Genomic DNA, 19,226 nt, shown 5'->3' on the forward strand with positions numbered 1-19,226 from the left:
TAAACTTAGGTCACATCTAAAATTTGTGAAGATGCAAATGATGTGAAGCATGTAGATGAATAAATACTAAAAGAGAAAAAACACTTTTTTCAAGATCCTTATTTGCATGGAGATCTTTTTCTATGCAAATAAGACAGAATTAAATGTGGTCAAACTTTGGTTTACCTTTCAATTGAAATGTCTAATTATATATAAATTGACTCAAGTGCTCTTTACTTTAAAGTTGTAAAACACTAGAATGATGTTTTGAATTCTCTAGCTAATTTAAGGAATTTTAATTTTTATATTCTTCTAAAATTAAGAGATGCGTATCAAAATATTTAGGAGTGAGCTGTCAGACTGTCTATACTTTGAAAATCTGTAGCAAAAAATAAATTAGATTAACTATTGCAAAATATTAGCAGCTGCCAATTCTAGGTTATGAGTATATGATTTTCTGTTTTATTTATGAAAGATTTTTAATAAAAGAATGTAAGAACATAAAAGTTTTCCTAATGTTTATGAAAGAGAGAAAAGGATATATAAATGCAAATATTCAGCTATAAAACTATTCAAGTACTTAAAAAACAAAGACCAAAATATTATTGATCCAAAATATTATTATTTCAAGTGTGGTCACATTTTATTTGAAAAGAGAAAAACATTCTCCAAATTTTAGATTGTTCTGTGTAAATGTCATGTTTTGACATACTTCACTCATAATTAGTTTGTCCTGGCACACAAAAATAATTACAGAGTTATAATTAATGGTACTAATTTATAAAGAGAGATTGGGAACCATTAGTCAATTAATTAGATCCTTGCCAAATAATGCAAGTATTAACTCACATTGGATGGCAATGATGATCAAGGAGAGAATGCTAGTTAAGATCTTTATTTTTGGGCGGGCGCAGTGGCTCACGCCTGTAATCCCAACACTTTGGGAGACCAAGGTGGGTGGATCACCTGAGGTCAGGAGTTTGAGACCAGCTTGACCAATATGGTGTAACCCCATCTCTACTAAAAATACAAAAATCAGCTGGGCGTGGTGGCAGGTGCCTGTAGTCCCAGCTATTCGGGAGGCTGAGACAGGAGAATTGCTTGAACTCGGGAGGCAGAGGTTGCAGTGAGCTGAGATGATGCCACTAACTCCAGAGTGAGATTCCGTCTCAAAAAAAAATTTGTATTTTCTATGTGAGGTTCATGGTGTCTTCATTTTTTTCAACCTTTTGTGAATATTCACTACTCTCTTTGTCAAAGAGCAACCACAAAAATAAGCATGATCCACAGAAATATTTTGGGAGACTGTTGGTTTTCTAAAAATTGGGCAGCATGTCCTTGTGTGTACATGTGTGAGGTGGTATCTTGTAGGGAACGAGAAAAACTGTCCCTTTTAGAGTAGGAGGAAAAAAAATTTTCATAGCAGTTTTAAAAGTATATAATTATAGAATAAACTGGCCATTGGCTTTTGCTAGAAAATAGCACATGACATTGCAGCATACATTTTGGAGGGATAGCTAGTTGCCAAGAAATAAGAATGTGTGTCCAGGTCCAATTTATGTAGAATACACAATAGATACTGGGCACATACTGACTGGGCAGTCCAGATATATAAAGACATGTGACTTATTAATGAAAAAAGGCGAATTGAAAGATATCAAGATACAGTGTTGAGGGCAAAGTTGTTGGGAAAGGTGGAGTCATTACATTCTGTATAAATGAAAATGAAAACATACAAACAACAAAGCATATAATGGTGGAAAGAGAGGCAGGTGGAGCTGTGCACCAGAAGCAGGAGCCAGTAGGGTGGGCTCCTGCCTTGCCTGTGATATGTAAAGCTCAGGCTTTTATTATGTGAGCAAAGCAAGACTTTTTCCAAGAAAATGTTTTTGGAAAGACATTTTCTTTCCTTATTGCTTCGGCAATGCACAAAGCAAATCAAATATTTGCTTCTGTGTGATATGGTGGACATTAAGAAGTTAATTTGGGGTTCATAACTGATTTTTTTTTTCTGTAGAGATGAGTGTTTCTGTAAGGTTCTGTTATGCTGACTGTTTAAAACTGAGCAAACAACTTGACAACATGAACATTAGCTAGAACAAAAATCTTCAGCACAGTTAGTGTAACTGGTAACTAAAAAATTGAGAGAGCTATAATGGGTAGTACTTGTGGTGGCAAGTAACTTCTACCCTAATACCTGCTGTTGTGCCTGTGTATGCTGTGTCACATGGCAGAAGGGACTTTGCAGGTGGAATTAAGGTTCTGGACCTTAACGTGAGGGAGCTTATTTTGGGTTATCTGGGTGGGTTCCATGTGACCATATGGGCTCCTTAAAGTGGAAGAGGAAGGCAAAAGAATCAGAGTTGAAGCAGAAAATGAGAGAGGAGGAGAGATTAAAAATGTGAGAAGGACTCAACCTGCCTTGCTGACTTTGAAGATGGAAGAAGGGGGCCATGAGCCAAGGAAAGCAAGCAGCTTCTGGAAGTTGGGAACAGCTCTCAGCTGACAGCTGACAGCAAGGAAATGGGGACCTTGGTTCTATGTCTGCAAGGAGCTGAATTCTCCCAACCACGCAAATGAACAAGGAGAGAGATACTCCCTCAGAGCCTCCAGAGAGGAATGCAGCCCTGCCCAGCCCTTGATTTTGGCCTCACGGGTCTACAAGGAGAGAAACAGCTGAGCCCAGCAGACTGTTGACCTACAGAAATAGTGAAAAAACACATTTCTGTTATTTTAAGCTGTGAAGTTTGTGGTAATTTGTTACAGTAGTGACAGAAAACGAATACAGCAGTCATTGAAGGTATCTCTTTTTGAGAAGTTAGGGTATAATTTGGCTGACAGGTTGTCTTCCTGGAAGTTCAGGTCATCACTAATCGAAAGGAGTCCTGCAAGAGCACAGAGAATTGACACTGAATATTTGTTAATCCTTCACCAAGTGCCAGGTGCATTCCAGGAATGTGGCTAAAGCTTGAGGCAAAACAGGCAAAAATCTCTACCCTCAGGTTTCTTAAATTCTGTGACTTAGGAATATAATAATACAATAACACCCAATACTGGAAGGTGATGAGAACTCAGGTGAAAAATACTGCAGGAAAAGGTATAAGAAACATTTTGGGATGCAATTTTAGATGAGTGTGTTTACTCAGAAGTTGACATTTGAGTGCAAATATGTAGGAGGTAAGGGAATAAGTGTGTCTGGGTGAGAGGGCAGATTCTGTGGGCACTTCAGGCCTTATAGAAATTTATGTTTTGAGATGGGGAGCTGTTGGAAGATTTGGGGCTATTGTGTCAAAAATAAAGGAAAGAAAGTGTGAAGCAGGTTTACTGTGCACTAGTTACCAGCTTGTCTGAGTCCAGTGAGGCAGAATACCCAGCGCATGAGATATATGAAACGGGTTTATTACTCACAGGTAGGCAGCAAGGAACAACAGAAGCCTAGGAGTCCTTGGGAACTGGTGCTCCACAGTTTGGGAAAGCTGCGTGGGCTGGATGGAATCTCAACTGCTCATGACCTGTGTGCACCACAGCAGAGGGACCCCACAAAACAGCCCAACCCTGGTTATATACCTCAGGGAACACACAGTGCACGGGGTTAATGTCTGGAGACATCCTGTTTCTGGGAGGGCCTGCAATGGAGCCTGGACTGTTCTAGGCAGTTCCTCACCCCTTATCTCAGCATGTTGCATTCCCAGCACATTCTACAGTTGTTCTTGAGAACTACAAGAAAAGGGGGCAGGGAGAATTGGGTTCATTCAATGCCACCCAGAGAACTGTCCTGCAGAAAGAAATGTTGGAATCAGGAGGGCCAGTCCTGGACTGTTGCACTCATTCAGGTTGGAGATGAAGTGGCTTGGACTATTGTGGTGGCAGTGGATGTTGTGGGAAGTGATGAAGTTCTGGATTCATCTTGAGAAGAGTAGAGTTTATGAGAATGTCGTTGGAGATGAATGTTAGACTCAAGGAAAAGTATTGGTAAAAAGATAAACCTGAGTCTTGGGGCTTGCCAGTGAAGTGTGCTGCTTTAGGTGTTATGTTCTTTAAAAACAGTTTTCAAGAATCTAGTGTAAAAATGTAGCTACAACTACGATGGTCAGAAAAGCTTCACCACAGAAGTAGTTCACAATGATTTCCAATGTTTCTTATAAATTAATTGCTATAGCTACCATAACTAGTATGCTGGAATGATTTGAGTATTTTTGATGTATGCAAAGCAAATGTTCCTATGAATGGGACTTTGATGAAGCCACACAGATGAATTTTGGGACATTTGCATCATATCTATCCTATCTAGTTTCAAAAACTACCAATTTTTTTTAATTTTGCTACAGACAATGACCTAAAATTTTGTATTTTGAATGCATTTGTTCTCTGGTTCCAACTACGTTTTTCTTTGCTTATTTGCTTCAATTTTTTTCTCATTAGAAGGAAATTGTTTCCCTGAATGGGATGGACTCATTTGCTGGCCCAGAGGAACAGTGGGGAAAATATCGGCTGTTCCATGCCCTCCTTATATTTATGACTTCAACCATAAAGGTAGTGAATTTTTATGTAATGATTAATTTAAAACAAACATTTACTTGTCCTTTTTCTTGGTAATAGATTCTAAGGGAACTGAGCAATCTCAGCATCTTTCATGTCTTTACAGGAGTTGCTTTCCGACACTGTAACCCCAATGGAACATGGGATTTTATGCACAGTTTAAATAAAACATGGGCCAATTATTCAGACTGCCTTCGCTTTCTGCAGCCAGATATCAGCATAGGAAAGGTAATGGAATTTTTCTATTTGTGAATTCCTAAGGGAAAGCAGAATAATGTTTTAATGCAATTCTCAATTGCCAACCATTATATATAAAAACCCTCTTATTCCACGACACAAGGATCATAAAAGATAAAAGCAATGTTGCAATCCTTTCAGATGCATATCAATCATTCTGGTATTTTCTATAGCCTAGAGCTACCGGACTGAGATACATACATCCATACTTATACCTGTGTGTGTATTATGTTTATTATGTTACATTACATTGTTTACATTGCATTACATTATGCTGTATTATGAATAAAAATCCCAGTAGGTAGTTAGTAATATGATTCATGATTTCTTCTTAGTTACGTATGAATGGCTACATCTCATCTGTATGTTCCAGAAGGACTTTTGCATTTTAGAGGTGTATTTTCCACCTCATAAGATTTACCAATAGATGATTTCATTAGCATATAAAAGATTAGAGTTGTAGGATTAAAGGGGAGCAAGGGGCGTCATATAATTCTTCCAGCACAATATATTAATTTCAAAGATGTGAGTCAACTGAGAACCAGAGATTAGGTGTTAGTCAAAGTGACATAGCTCGTTGACAACAGGGTTTAAAGTAGAGCCCTTACGTCCTAATTTCACATCAGGGCTGTTTCCAATATAGAAATCATAGGTAAACTTTGGGATATTTTAGAGAGTTACTTTTAAGTTATAAAAGTTGGTTTAAAAGTCATGTTTAAATTTATACCACTTAGACCTCGTGAGTAAAAATGCATGATGATATATGCATATGATGCTAAGAGTTAATGTGATAAATTAGTGTATAAATGATCTTTATGAAAACCCTGAGAATAGTCCATCATACAAAAACTCTTCAAATTTTTGGCATATTTCTTTATGTCTGGTGATGTTTTGGGGAGGTAGGGAGGCAGAACAGCAGCAAGAGAAGTAGTGAGTTGAAGGTTTCTTTGTTTGCTTTTGCATTAATAGAACTTCCTGTCTTAACTTTCTACCTTAATGAGTTCTTTAGGAATTGGCTGAAAGACTTTCAGTTATCTGTTTAATTGTTGAAAAGCTTCTTAGATAAAATAAGTCAATATGAGGAGATTGTTAGGTACTCTACAATGGAACTAATGTCAACATTCAGTTAAGCTAAAATGCTTCAAAATAATTTCAGTCTCATTGATAGAAATAAACATTCACTGATACTTAGTGTACTCTGTGATTATCTTTATTTTTGCATTACATGATGAAAAATGCAAACCTTTCAGAGCTGTTAATGGCCACTAAATTAAATCATGGTTTTATTTATACTGAACTCTAATCTTAAAACCATTTTCTGTGATTACTGTGTATTTTAAGAATAAAAATAACTAAAGATGGTTGATGTACTCAATATATGTACTAGTTTATGTAAAATAATTTAAAAGTTAATAGAAAATTTGAAGAATTGTGTTAGTATAATTTAATCTCCTTAATTAAAAACACAAAGAATGTTTTCTATTGTTTGTAACCTTTAAGTAATAATTTGGGAAAACCCAAGAAAACAAAATATGTCTAATAAGAACACTAGATATCTCCTGAAGTTTTGACGCACTGTAGGGCAAAATGATGTTACTTATTTATGAGATATAAATTATTAATAGCTAATAAAATTTTTTTATAAAGAAGGAAAAGCAAAAAACTAAAAAAGTGTACATTTAGAATAAATGCCACATTTTTGTCAGGAAAACAAGACTAAGATATTTTTGAGCACTATTTTTTTTTCTCTACATTTTCATACAGTTGGCATGGCAAAATAAGACAATTATTTTAGTAAAAAAAAGGGAAGGAATTCTAACAATAAGTGACAAGATTATTAAATTTTTTAGAGTGTGATATTTAAAACAGTAGCATACCGTAGAAACTACCATATAATACATCTCCTATCCAATGGCTGGATTTACTTTTGGAAAGCAATTTAGCAGTATATATTTAAAAACTTCAAAGGAATCATATTTTTTGATCTTATAAATTTACTTCTAAAATCAAGCATAAGGATTTAGAATGGGGGAACTGAATGGGAAAAAATGTTCATCAAACAAATAATTATTATAATAAATGTTTCAACGAGTTTACATTTCTAATGAAGAACTGGTTAAATAAGCTCAAATATATGCATATAAATGTTATATAGAGTTTGCAGCCTTGGGCAATTATTTTGTCTCACAAAAAATTCAGGAATAAACTTGTATATAAATGGAGAATGCAGATGCTTAAAATAATAGGCAATACTTCACAGAAATAGAATGAAATGAAATACATGAAGTACTAGCTGGGCATGGTGGCCTGTGTCTGTAGTTGCAGCTACTTGGGAGGCTGGGGCAGGAGTTCAAGATCAGCCTAGGCAACATAGGGAGATGCCATCTCTTAAAAATAATTAACAACAACTTCAAGATATATGTGAAGTACATGAAGTACTAACAGTGTTTCTTTCTGATTGGTTAGAATTTGTAAGATTTTTTTTCCTCCTCTCTTTTATATTTTACACATTATTCAAATATTTTCTACGAAAAGTTTTACTATTTTATTAAGAGAAAATAATAAGTAGTAAATAATATTTTTTAAAAAGAAACAAGAGGCAAAGTCTTCCTGCTTCCAGTCAGATTGTAGGCAGTTGCAACAATAAGTTGAGTTATATGCAAAATTAATAATTTGTAAAAATGAGTTGAGGATACCAAGAAATCTAAATGAACTAAATTCCAGCAATGGGCAAGCCCTTCCTATGAGAGAAGAGAAACATGGCTGCATGTATCCCTAGGACCACAGTAGAAGGGGAGAAAACAGGCCATTGAAGGGGATAAAGAGAAAAGAGACAAGCTTTTATACCAACTTTTAGCAGACAAGGGCTGGCATAAAGGCTTAGAATCCCAAGGAGTAAGCCCTAGTCTTAGTGAGCTATGATCCACCAGGCAATTCTTTGCTGTGAGGTCTTAAATGAGTGCATGGGGAAAGTATGCCAAAGGCTGGGGCAGGCAGAGGGCTCAGAGAAATTCCTTGAGATGTGCACAGGGCTCTCACAGAATGAAAGGCAGCAGCTGGCTGAAGGCATGGATCAGGACAGAAGAGCTGAGAGGCATCTCTTGAGGTACATGGGGCCCTCGCTAACTGCATGACTGATGCAGCCCACAGGCCAGGAGAAGGGCAGGGAAGCTGAGAGAAATCCCCTAGAGATGCACAGTTCTCACTAAGCTCAAGGCAGCAGCCAATTGCAAGACCAGGCCCCTGGAAGTTCTGACTAATGACCTTCAAGTTGGGGTTCCCACAAACCCCTCTTTAGGCTTGATTAATTTGCTAGAGCAGCTCACAAAACTCAGAGAAACACTTACATTTACTATATATTATTATAAAGGGTATTTTAAAGGATACAAATAAACAGCCAGGTGAAGAGACACATAGGGTGAAGTGTGGAAGAGTCTGAAGTGCAGGAGCTTCTGTTCTGGCGGAGTTGAGGTGCATCACCCTTCTGGTAAATGGATGAGTTCTTGTTCACCTTCCTGAAAGCCTCTGTAAATTCAGCTGTCTAGCAGCTCTTTATATCCCATTTTCTTGGCCCTTTTGTGGAGACTTCATTGGATTGGCCTGATTGAAACATGGAAAACCCTTGCTGGGTTTCCCCATTCAGTCTATTAGTGTTAGATTATATCCTTGTTATCCAATCACATTTTTACACCATTGTCCAATCTTAAAAGATCCCATACTGTATAATTCTACTTATATGACATTTATGAAATGACAAAATTATAGAGATAGAAAACAGATTAAGGGTTTTCAGGTGTTTGGGATAGTGGAGAGGGGGAGGTGTCACTATAAAGGGTCAGAACAAGGGAGAACTTTGTGCTGGTGAAATCATTCTGTACTTGATTTCAGTAATGGTTATGAAGATGTACATATAATAAAATGACATACAACTATAAATATGCGCATTGCATCAATATTAAATTTCTGGTTTTGATATTTTAGTAAAATTATGTAAGATGTAAGCTTTGGAGAATACTGGGTGAAGGGAACCTGGGACTTTTCTTACACTATTTTCTACTTCTTTTAAATCTATAATTATTTTAAAATGAAATAATTGTAAAGGAATGAACCATTTATACAGGTAACAATATCAATGAATATAAAAAACAGTATATTGACCAAAAGAGTTTATACTGTATCATGTAATCCTATGAAGTCTAACAGTAGCCAAGAAGTGTATGAAGTATGTGAACAGAGAAAGCTAATTTGTGGTGACAGATATTGAACAGTGGCTTCCTGGGGGTGGATGGTGGGTGTTTTTTTGACTAGCAAGGGGCACAAATGAACTTGGTTTGTCAAAACCTATCAAAATGCTCACTCCAGATATCTACATTTTATTGCATTCTAATTACAGCTCAAAAAAGTTAAAGAGAATTAGAAATAAGATTCCAAAAATGACATGCTATTTCTTTGCCAGTTTATTGGTAAAATGGTCCTATATCATACATGAGCATCTCTTCCCTTGCAGCAAGAATTCTTTGAACGCCTCTATGTAATGTATACGGTTGGCTACTCCATCTCTTTTGGTTCCTTGGCTGTGGCTATTCTCATCATTGGTTACTTCAGGTGAGTGATGCCCATCACTTTCTCCGTGAAGGGACACATTCTCTTTTCTATCCAGAGAAGACATAGTGGTCTCACAATATTTTCCAAATGTTTTCCTCAAACGCAAGTTTTCGAATTCAGCCTAATGTTGTTATATTATTTGACAATTAATTTTTCATGACAAATTCAGGGTTCTTTGTTTAAAAACTTAAAGCATCAAAGTAGTATGAAACCTTTAAGCCAATAAGTATGTATTGCAGTATGTTTGTTGCAAAGTGAGACAGCATCTAGTTGAATGAGTTCCCAAGTGATTTTGGTGCTATTGGACAAAAATTCATCTTAAATAATCCCCCAAATTATTGGATATCGGCACATAAAGAAACAATATTTATTGTTTTTGTTATGGGTTATTTTTTATACACTTTAACATGTGTCCAATTCCATTCAACTTAATCTGAATCATTACAAAATTTTGAGCACCAATTCAGTCGGCCCTTCATATACCGGGATTTCACATCCCCAGATTCAACAGACTATGGATGGAAAATACTCAGAAAAAAAAAAAAAAAGTTTGATTGTGTTTATCCTGAACATTTACGTACCTATTTTGGGGTCATTTTTCTCTAAACAACACAGTATAACATCTACTTACCCAGCATTCACGTTGTATTTGGTATTGTAACTAATCTAGAGATGATTTAAAGTAACAAGATGATGTGCATAGGTTATATGCAAATACTGCAGTATATCATATAAAGGACTTGAGTATCTGCAGATTTTGGAATTTGTTTGGAGTCTTGAACCAGTCCCTGCTGGAGGGGAGCAGGCTGGCTGGTGGTGGCAGCAGTCAACGTGGGTATTTTCCCCCATTTTAAATTTTATCCATATTTAAATACTGAATATTTCTCTCCATAGACGATTGCATTGCACTAGGAACTATATCCACATGCACTTATTTGTGTCTTTCATGCTGAGAGCTACAAGCATCTTTGTCAAAGACAGAGTAGTCCACACTCACATAGGAGTAAAGGAGCTGGAGTCCCTAATAATGCAGGATGACCCACAAAGTTCCATTGAAGCACCTTCTGTGGACAAATCACAATATGTAAGTGTTTTCACCATTTTCTCTCATTACTAATTTGTATAACATTACAAATAAGTACAATTTTACAGTCCACTAAACATGTTAACTTGCTTTTGCTTATCTCTGAACTAACTAAAATGGATTATCAATTTGTATAGTGATGTTTTCTCCCTCAATTCTGTCCTTTCATGTCTAATCAATCATCATTTTATTAAAAGTTCTTGGGTTTTTTCCTCAAGAATATTCTGGAATGGAAACTGCAAAATGCTCAAGATTGGAATGGTATTTGGTGTAGGCACCACAGCAACTGTCATGGGCCTCACCACTTTCGAAAGTAAAAATCCATCAGCAAAACCAGAAGCTTGCAATTTAAAAGCCCATGATATTTAGTCCCTTTATTAAATACTCAATGACTTGTTCCAATATAAAATTTTATGTTACTTGATTCTGCTCTTGAATGTCCTGGTGGTAGTAAGTAGATTGATCCAATGATTCACTCAATTAGATCACTGAAGCAATACATCTGATATTAGATATGGTTAATTGTCTTGATGGTGTGAATTAATACCCCATCTGGATTTGTGCCTTTGCCCTGTAACTTTATAATCCCTGCTGATTCTGATTCTGGGCTGGCACTGTGACTTGCTTTCTCCAACAGAAGGAAGTGGAAGCAACAGTGTACCGGTTGAGAGTAGACCTCTAATAAGTGAGCCTAGCCGAGACAAGCCTAGCCCAGATCAGATGAACTACCCAGCCCATCCACAGATTTATAAGATATGTTAAATATTTACTGTTTAAGTCACTAACTTTGGGGGCAGCTTGTTTTGCAGCAATAGCTGCATAAAAAGACCAAAATAAAATAAATTCAAGCTAGAAATATGGGTAACATTCTCTTCTTTATGCTTTTCTATGTGTTTCTAATTTTCTGTGATGGTCATGTATTATTTTTATAAAGTGAAAAAATTGAGAAAAGGTGATTTTTTTGGGTAACTTCTTAAAGAAAAAACTTAGTTTAAGAATAGAATCAAGTTCATGTTTCGAAAAATGATGCATTAAAATAACTGTTTTGGCCTGTCAACAGTTTTGACTTTACTGTGTAAAGGAGACATATTAGCCTGAAAAAGAAACTGAAGACTTGTTTTTTAGTGGTCTAATCTTGGCATCCAGTACAACGAAGAGTTCTAATATGATGCAATTCTGCTTTATTTGTAATAGATTGGATGCAAGATGGCAGTTGTGATGTTTATTTACTTCCTGGCTACAAACTATTATTGGATCCTGGTGGAAGGTCTCTACCTGCATAGTCTCATCTTTGTGGCTTTCTTTTCAGACACCAAATATCTATGGGGCTTCATCTTGATAGGCTGGGGTAAGGCATTTATATCTCCATTCCTTTCAAACTGGGTGATGGATATGATAACATTCTGTCATGCCCATCGTTAGCATCCCTACAGCAATTTTCCTGAAACAATCCCTCCCATTCTTATTTTTATCTCCCTTTCTTTTATTGTTCTATTCTTAGACAAAAATAATTAAGATCAAGTCTATAATTCTCCCAGTGGTGACGAACTTTTAAAGTTATTTGTGTTTAGTGTCCTTAGACCAGATTCTTGAGAGGATTCTTTGGAGGAAATGTAAGAGAACTCATTGTAAGCCATACACATGTAAAACTAAATGTCAGTGTTCTGCTTTATCAATAATTTTATCTTAAAAATTTTTATTTTTGAATTTCTAAGCTACAATGATATATTTTTGGTTTGTATTTCTAGGTCATATGATGAGAGTGCCAGAAATGAATTTGTAGGACCATCCTGACTGTATTTAACAAATACAAATTCCAAACTAATGATGTGGACTTACTATGTGTTTTAGAAGGAAATTATTCAAATTACTTTTGGCATAAGTAATTAAAAAAGTATTCAGTTCTCATTCCAAAAATGATTTAGCAGTACAAGGGGATTACCGGATTAGGCACTGACTCAACATAACATAGAGAGAAGAAATTGTTTGCTTGTTAAAAATTAAGAGAAATTAAAACTCATATGTGGTTAAAATTGAGAAGAGGTTGGAGATTAACAGCTGCAGATCTCAATTGCTATTTTAATATTTAAATGCTCAGCATAGGAAAAAAATTCACTAAGTAGCTCATAACTAAATTTGAAGGTTTTTTTCCTCTCCAAAATAAGAATATGCCCTTGCCTATTTTGCCTTAATTTTTTTTCTTAACAATTGAAATGTGAAGTAAAGAATGCTGAACTTTCTGCTAGCTAATTAATAACCTTTAAGAAGACAAAGAAAATCAATTTACTGTTATACTTATTTATTATGAAATAATCATCACATTTAAAATTGTATTTTTGTAGACAGCTCATCTGTTTTAAGGCTCTTTCTTTTCTTTGACTAGCAGTTATAAAAATAAAAAAGATAATATTTTGCTTTTTTAGGATCCTCTGGAAATTTTCTTGACAGTTTGTGGTAGTTTGCCTTCCTTCAAATCAAAATTATATCTGTGTACCCACATAATTATTAGGAGTTGGAAAAGGTGTTGATAGAAAATTCAATAATGAATGTAGACATTTGTTTATTTGGGTTATATTTTATTTTTCGAATTTCTTCATCATTGCTCACACTTTAATAAATACTACTGTTAGTCACATTGTAGTGATGTGTGGAGCTACACTTATATTGATTGTGATGATCCTTTCCTTTTTAAATGTTTTATTATTTTATTTCTTATTATTTGTTAGAGATGCGGCCTTATTATGTTGTCCAGGCTGGTCTTGAACCCCTGGCCTCAAGCAATCCTCCTGCCTTGGCCTCTCAAAGTGCTGGGATTACAGGTGTGAGCAACCATGCGCAATCTGATCGTGATGATTCATAAAAATAAATTGGAAGGAAAGGAAATGACAAGCTGGAGAAGAATAGGTGTCATATCTGACCTTTACTAAATTAAGGGCAAATATTTAAAAGGACTGTTTTTACATTTTTTTATTATGAAACAAGATATATAGAGAAGTAAAGGTGAATACTAGTGATAACTGTTCCTTTTCTTTCAACCAAGCACATTGTTAATTTTCCCCATCCTTGTCTCAGTTTTCCCATAAATAAGGTGCTTTATTCTTAGTTCCATTTTATTTCAACTACACATTTTCCTCTATTTTAATTCTGTATGTAAAAGGTAAGTCTTTTTTTAATTGTTACTAAATATGGTAATTTACTTCTATATTAGCAGCCATCCTTAATTTTCAACCGTCAGATGAAACACCAGTATGTACATATCATCATATAACAGCACCTATCCTAGTAATACCATCTTACATAGAATATTTTCACATAATGTGTTCCATGAAAATAATCAGGAGATGGTCCCACACTCCCATTTTATTCCTTTTATAAAATATCTTAATCCAGCAAACATATTTTGATCATCCACTTGGCAGTAAGTGTTTAAACACAGAGACATGTGTTAAAGTCTCCCACACAAGATGCATGCACTCTGACCCTTCAAGTTATTTTGTTTGTTTGTTTTCTTGTTGTGATCATATGTATCATATTCAACATTTTAAATTTATAGTTATTTTAAAGTTAAAGTTTTGTCTTCACAAAACTTCTTTATATTGTATTGACATGTCTTATGAAAATAACTCCACTTTGGGATGCTGAAGCAGGCGGATCACGAGGTCAGGAGATCGAGACCATCCTGGCTAACACGGCGAAACCCCGTCTCTACTAAAACTACAAAAAAATTTGCAGGGCGTGGCAGCGGGTGCCTGTAGTCCCAGCTACTGGGGCGGCTGAGGCAGGAGAATGGCTTGAACCTGGGAGGCACAGCTTGCAGTGAGCCAAGATTGTGCCACTGCACTGCAGCCTGGGTAACAGAGCAAGACTCTGTTTCAAAAAAAAAAAAAAAAAAGAAAAATAACTAAACTTTCAGTAAATGCACATATTGGATAACATTTAAATGTATATTAAATTTACTTAATTTAACATTTAAATTTAAAATAACATTTACATGTCAAGTATTTTTGCCTTTATTTCTGTGTTCTAGATTATGTAACAATGTCATATTAAGACTGGTGATCAAAAACCCTTAAAGGATCCCAAAGTGGTTTTCTGTTCTTTATTCTTCCATGATAGTCTTTATGCTAGTGTTACGCATAAGATTCTCTAAGAAGATGAGAAAAGCCAATTCCATAAAGACATGGTGCCTATGTATGATATTTGATATAATTATCATCTAAAACATAATGCCAACTCAAGCACCGTTAGGAACTATTGTATAGAACAGCATTCAGGAAGTGCCTGATTAGGAGACTGTAAAGGAAGCAGAAGATGCAGATATAAGAATGATGAAATGTGAAAATTGATGAAAGACAGGCAGACACTTTTTGAAGATAACTAAGACAGAACAGCTGAGGGATCTATGTCAGGCCATATGGTAGGATCTATGCCAGGCTGTATGGTGGATTTATATCTAACCATCCTACCAGAAGCCGCTGTCCCCTCCCCATTACACAGTATCACTTTTATTTATTCTTCATAGCACCAACTGAAGTTGCTTTGTTAATTTTGACTGCTTCACCAGAATATAAGTTTTAGAAAACAGGGATATTGTTTATTTGTTCATTATTCATATGATTTAGAACAATCTTTGATACATAAGTAGACACTTAATAAATGACTAATGGAGAAATGTGATAGATAGATAGATATATAGATAGACAGATAGATAGAATATGCAAACTGAACCTAAGAAATAACCAGAATTAGGTAGATCTATTTTGACAAAAAATTCCTAGAACACAGAATTTGAGCAGATTAAGAAAAGAATACTGTAGACACAAGAAATAAAATGGGAATACAGAATCATAAAATTCAGTAGAAATATAGTCAGGCTGAACTTAAGTTAGATGGTCACCAAGGAGACCAAAGACATGATTGTGCATATCATTATTTTCATCTTTTTCTGAAAATTTTCTTTTTCTAATCCTATTTCTTTGTTCACTTTGTTGCTAAGAAAGAATATCGCCGGGCGCGGTGGCTCAAGCCTGTAATCCCAGCACTTTGGGAGGCCGAGACGGGCGGATCACGAGGTCAGGAGATCAAGACCATCCTGGCTAACACGGTGAAACCCCGTCTCTACTAAAAATACAAAAAACTAGCCGGGCGAGGTGGCGGGCGCTTGTAGTCCCAGCTACTCGGGAGGCTGAGGCAGGAGAATGGCGTAAACCCAGGAGGCGGAGCTTGCAGTGAGCTGAGATCTGGCCACTGCACTCCAGCCTGGGCGACAGAGCGAGACTCCGCCTCAAAAAAAAAAAAAAAAAAAAAAAAAAAGAATATCTAAAAAATTACAAATGCGTTTTTTTAAAGGTAAAGAATTTAAAAGTATGCGTGATAAAAAAGGTTCTTGGCTAGACCAAAATTTTGTTTTCCCCTTTTGTAAGGTGCTTCCTAGATTCTAAAATGTTTTCCTTATGGTTTCTGTATATCCTTTATTTAAACCTCTTTCATAAAGGCCACATAAGAAAAGTCATCTCTTAAATCTTTCAGTCCCCTACTGCAGTGTTCCATAAAAGTTATGGTTCATGATTTTGCATGTGTGTGATGTCAGAGTTTAAACTACAATGTGAGCTGGACAGTGAACTTTTACTGGGGGGCAAAAGACAGTTGGTATAATGGATTTGATGTTGCAAGCCCAGAAGGTGTTTAGCACTTATGAAGGACAAATATCTCGATTAGAAGACTGTAAAGGAATGCATGAAAATGCATTCCTTTTAATTAATGCATGAAAATGCTTCTATCTTGTGCCAATATGAACTAAAAGAAGAGACTAAACTGGCTAAAGCTTCCTGATTTTTATAACTTGCCTCTGTAGGCCTTCTACTTTTAGGATGAAAAAGTTCTAAGTTTTTAAAACAACAGCATCCCTCAGCTTCTCAGGAGTCTCTGTTGTTGCTTCAGTCCTTGAGAACATATGATGGTCAGTGTGACAAGAGTCAAAGTCAAATGCGCTAACCATTGCCTACTTCCGACCCTAGGAACTTCACTCTTCTCCAAATGGCTTTTCCCTACACCCCTCAAATAAAAATTAGGCCAGTTTTTATCTTCAGACTAGAGGAACAAATAACATTAATATTCTTGATAATTTCTCAAACTGACACAATTGAAAATTAAGTGGACTTTTCTTGTTCACATATCAGAAATTTTCATGTCTATTTTTCTCTCTGAACTGCTAGTAGTATATTCCTATGTATGGTGAATTTGAGGAAAAAAATCCCTTAATCTTAAAATAAATCTAGTCTCTGAATAATTTTCTGATTGCAGGGTTTCCAGCAGCGTTTGTTGCAGCATGGGCTGTGGCACGGGCAACCCTGGCTGATGCGAGGTGAGTAAAAAGGAAGAGGAAAGAGAGAACCTGAGATGTTCTCAAGACTCAGGCTTCCTGCTCAGAATTCACACTCACTACTGTTCTTGATGCCATTGCTCTTTAGGGATGCCACAAAGAAAATTACCTTGATGCAATGGTAGCTTCCAACACATTACCAGCAAGCTGTCTGTTCCAGAGGTCATGGAGCAGAAACACTCACAGACTAGATGCAGGTGCCTGACCTCCATAGATTATGAAATAAATTTAAAATGTAGTGTGAGAAGCAAGTGGAAAGAGATGGGTAAGAGAATCCACTTAGGATTTAGTGCAAGCAGGTTGAAGAACCACACTACCTGATTCCTAGGATAGGCAGCATTCATACTTCCTCTCTCTCTGCCACATCAGCTTTCCCTGCGGATGGTGTGGTTATGAGGACCAGGGATAAGGTGGCAGGAAGGGGAACTACAGACAGAATCTGGTGCCCTGGGCCAGTGGCACATATTTACTCCCTCATAGAGATGGAGGGGCAAGTACACTGGCCACAGTGGTGGCTTCCGAATTAGCCTGCAGAGAAGTTCTGGGTTTTATTTATGGCCCTTGGGAAAAGGACACGTGGGAAGGAGTTCCATCAGTTACTGGCTGATGATGCTCTCAAAAATATTAAGAACTTCCTGTGTATCAGGGATTATTCATGGCTCTTGTTTATTTAGTATATCATGAATGTTTAGAGCCCAGTTGCCTCATGTATCTTTAGTACCTGTGTTTAACACACATGTGGTCTACTAACTCATCTCTTATCTATATTTAATGCAAACTGTGGGTTCATCCTTCCCATTTGTTATCATATCTTCTGTAGCAGAATTAAATATTTTAAAATAATAAACATACATTAGAAGTGGAATTTATCTCTAACTGTGAGCCGTTAAGTTCTTCCAGGTAGCATCGGGCTGAGTTAATGTATCATTTTAAAGTACAGGACAACAATGCTGTAAATCATTTAAAATGTATCATTTTTAAGGATTCATTTTAATGTATCATGGTATACCTAATACATTTAAAGAACCGTTTAAGTATAAAGGGTACATTTGCATTAAATAGTAAAGAATCCTTTCTTTACATTTTGACAGACCTGAGTTCAAATCTTAATTTAACTGCTTTGCTAGGTTTGGGACCAAGGGACCCAAAACACATGATCTCTTTGTGTATCAGTTTCTCATGTATAAAGCAGAGATAATAATGTATAAATTGCATTAATACATTATTGTGAACACTTAGCGTAGTACCTGGCACTCGATGGGAGTGTGCTGAGAAGGAGCTCAGGTACGAATGTCTTATAGGCTTGTTCTGCTACTTCTTGGTTCTGGAACAGTAGATGTACAACCTAACCTCTCTGAGCCTCAGTTTTCTCAGCTGTCAAATGCAGTTAAAATGAATACTACTGTCTACAGAGTTGTTGTTAGAATAAATGAGATAATGTGTGTTAAATACCTAATGCAAAGTTTGGAATATACTGGTAGTAAGTGCTAAATACTCATTAACAAGTATTATTCTTTTGCTTCATTAATTTGTATTCACAGGTAATGCCTAAAGAATTAAAAACCAGCATTTTTGTATATTGTTATTTCATTAGAAAGCCAAACTCATCCTTCCATTAATCCTAGCTTATAATATTTTGATTTTTATCCTGTCAAGTCGATGGAACCCTGCTTCTGCTGAAGCTAGAGCTTACAAATTAGGCTGCAGAAAAGATGAGGGGTGGAGGCCTTATAGACCCTCATAGGCCAGATTAGGATGTTTGGTCTTTGTTCAGTGATAATGACAGCAAATTTGCATTTTGTAAAGATAATTACCAGAACATAGGGTAATAGTACCCAATGTTGGAAGAAAGTAATAATGATAACAGTTGCTGGCATTTCTGAGTGCTGACCACTTTCCAAGTACTTCATAATTCTGCAAATACTAAGTAAATTAAAACTCATTATCAACTCTATGAAACTGAGGTCAGAGAAGTTGTGCCCAAGGTTGCACAGCCATGAATGATAGAAAAGGACTTTGATCTCAGACATTCAGTCTCTCGAGGCATTCAGAAAATACTTACAGGCAGATAAGATGTTTCTATTGAGATAAGTGGAATTTTTATTATATGTGGAGGAGTAGAGTTGAAGAGGGATTCTTTTTATAATATCACTGAAAGCTTCTCACTCTTCAGTTGATTTAACACGTCTGGTAATCAAGAGTGCACAGTGGAAAATGTCCAGAGTACACTAGACAGTTTTTCTCTTATCTTCACTATGTCTAGACTTTTGTCTTTTTACCTCAGAGAGGTAGAACTTCTAGTTCTTTCTGTTCTGTAAATCAGAAATAGGTTATCACCTACCATGGACTTTTCAACAATTCCCACTTTTTGTTGACATATGAGCTCATGCCTGTGTATTT

At 36.0% G+C, this 19,226-nt stretch overlaps 1 protein-coding gene across 2 annotated transcripts in view; it reads left to right on the forward strand.

The window, feature by feature from the left end:
• PTH2R (parathyroid hormone 2 receptor) overlaps nucleotides 1–19,226 on the forward strand; it is a 128,028-nt gene that overhangs the window by 68,176 nt on the left and 40,626 nt on the right. For both annotated transcript variants that reach the window (XM_025404918.1, XM_025404917.1), the window contains exons 3-8: nucleotides 4,402–4,512; nucleotides 4,625–4,746; nucleotides 9,263–9,360; nucleotides 10,255–10,444; nucleotides 11,639–11,792; nucleotides 16,748–16,808. In XM_025404918.1, coding sequence (XP_025260703.1) covers nucleotides 4,669–4,746; nucleotides 9,263–9,360; nucleotides 10,255–10,444; nucleotides 11,639–11,792; nucleotides 16,748–16,808 — 581 coding nt within the window. In that variant the 5' untranslated portion in view covers nucleotides 4,402–4,512; nucleotides 4,625–4,668. The remainder of the gene's footprint in view (nucleotides 1–4,401; nucleotides 4,513–4,624; nucleotides 4,747–9,262; nucleotides 9,361–10,254; nucleotides 10,445–11,638; nucleotides 11,793–16,747; nucleotides 16,809–19,226) is intronic.

The sequence above is a fragment of the Theropithecus gelada genome, chromosome 12 (assembly GCF_003255815.1).
Source record: "Theropithecus gelada isolate Dixy chromosome 12, Tgel_1.0, whole genome shotgun sequence".
In the NCBI taxonomy this organism is placed as follows: Eukaryota; Metazoa; Chordata; class Mammalia; order Primates; family Cercopithecidae; genus Theropithecus; species Theropithecus gelada.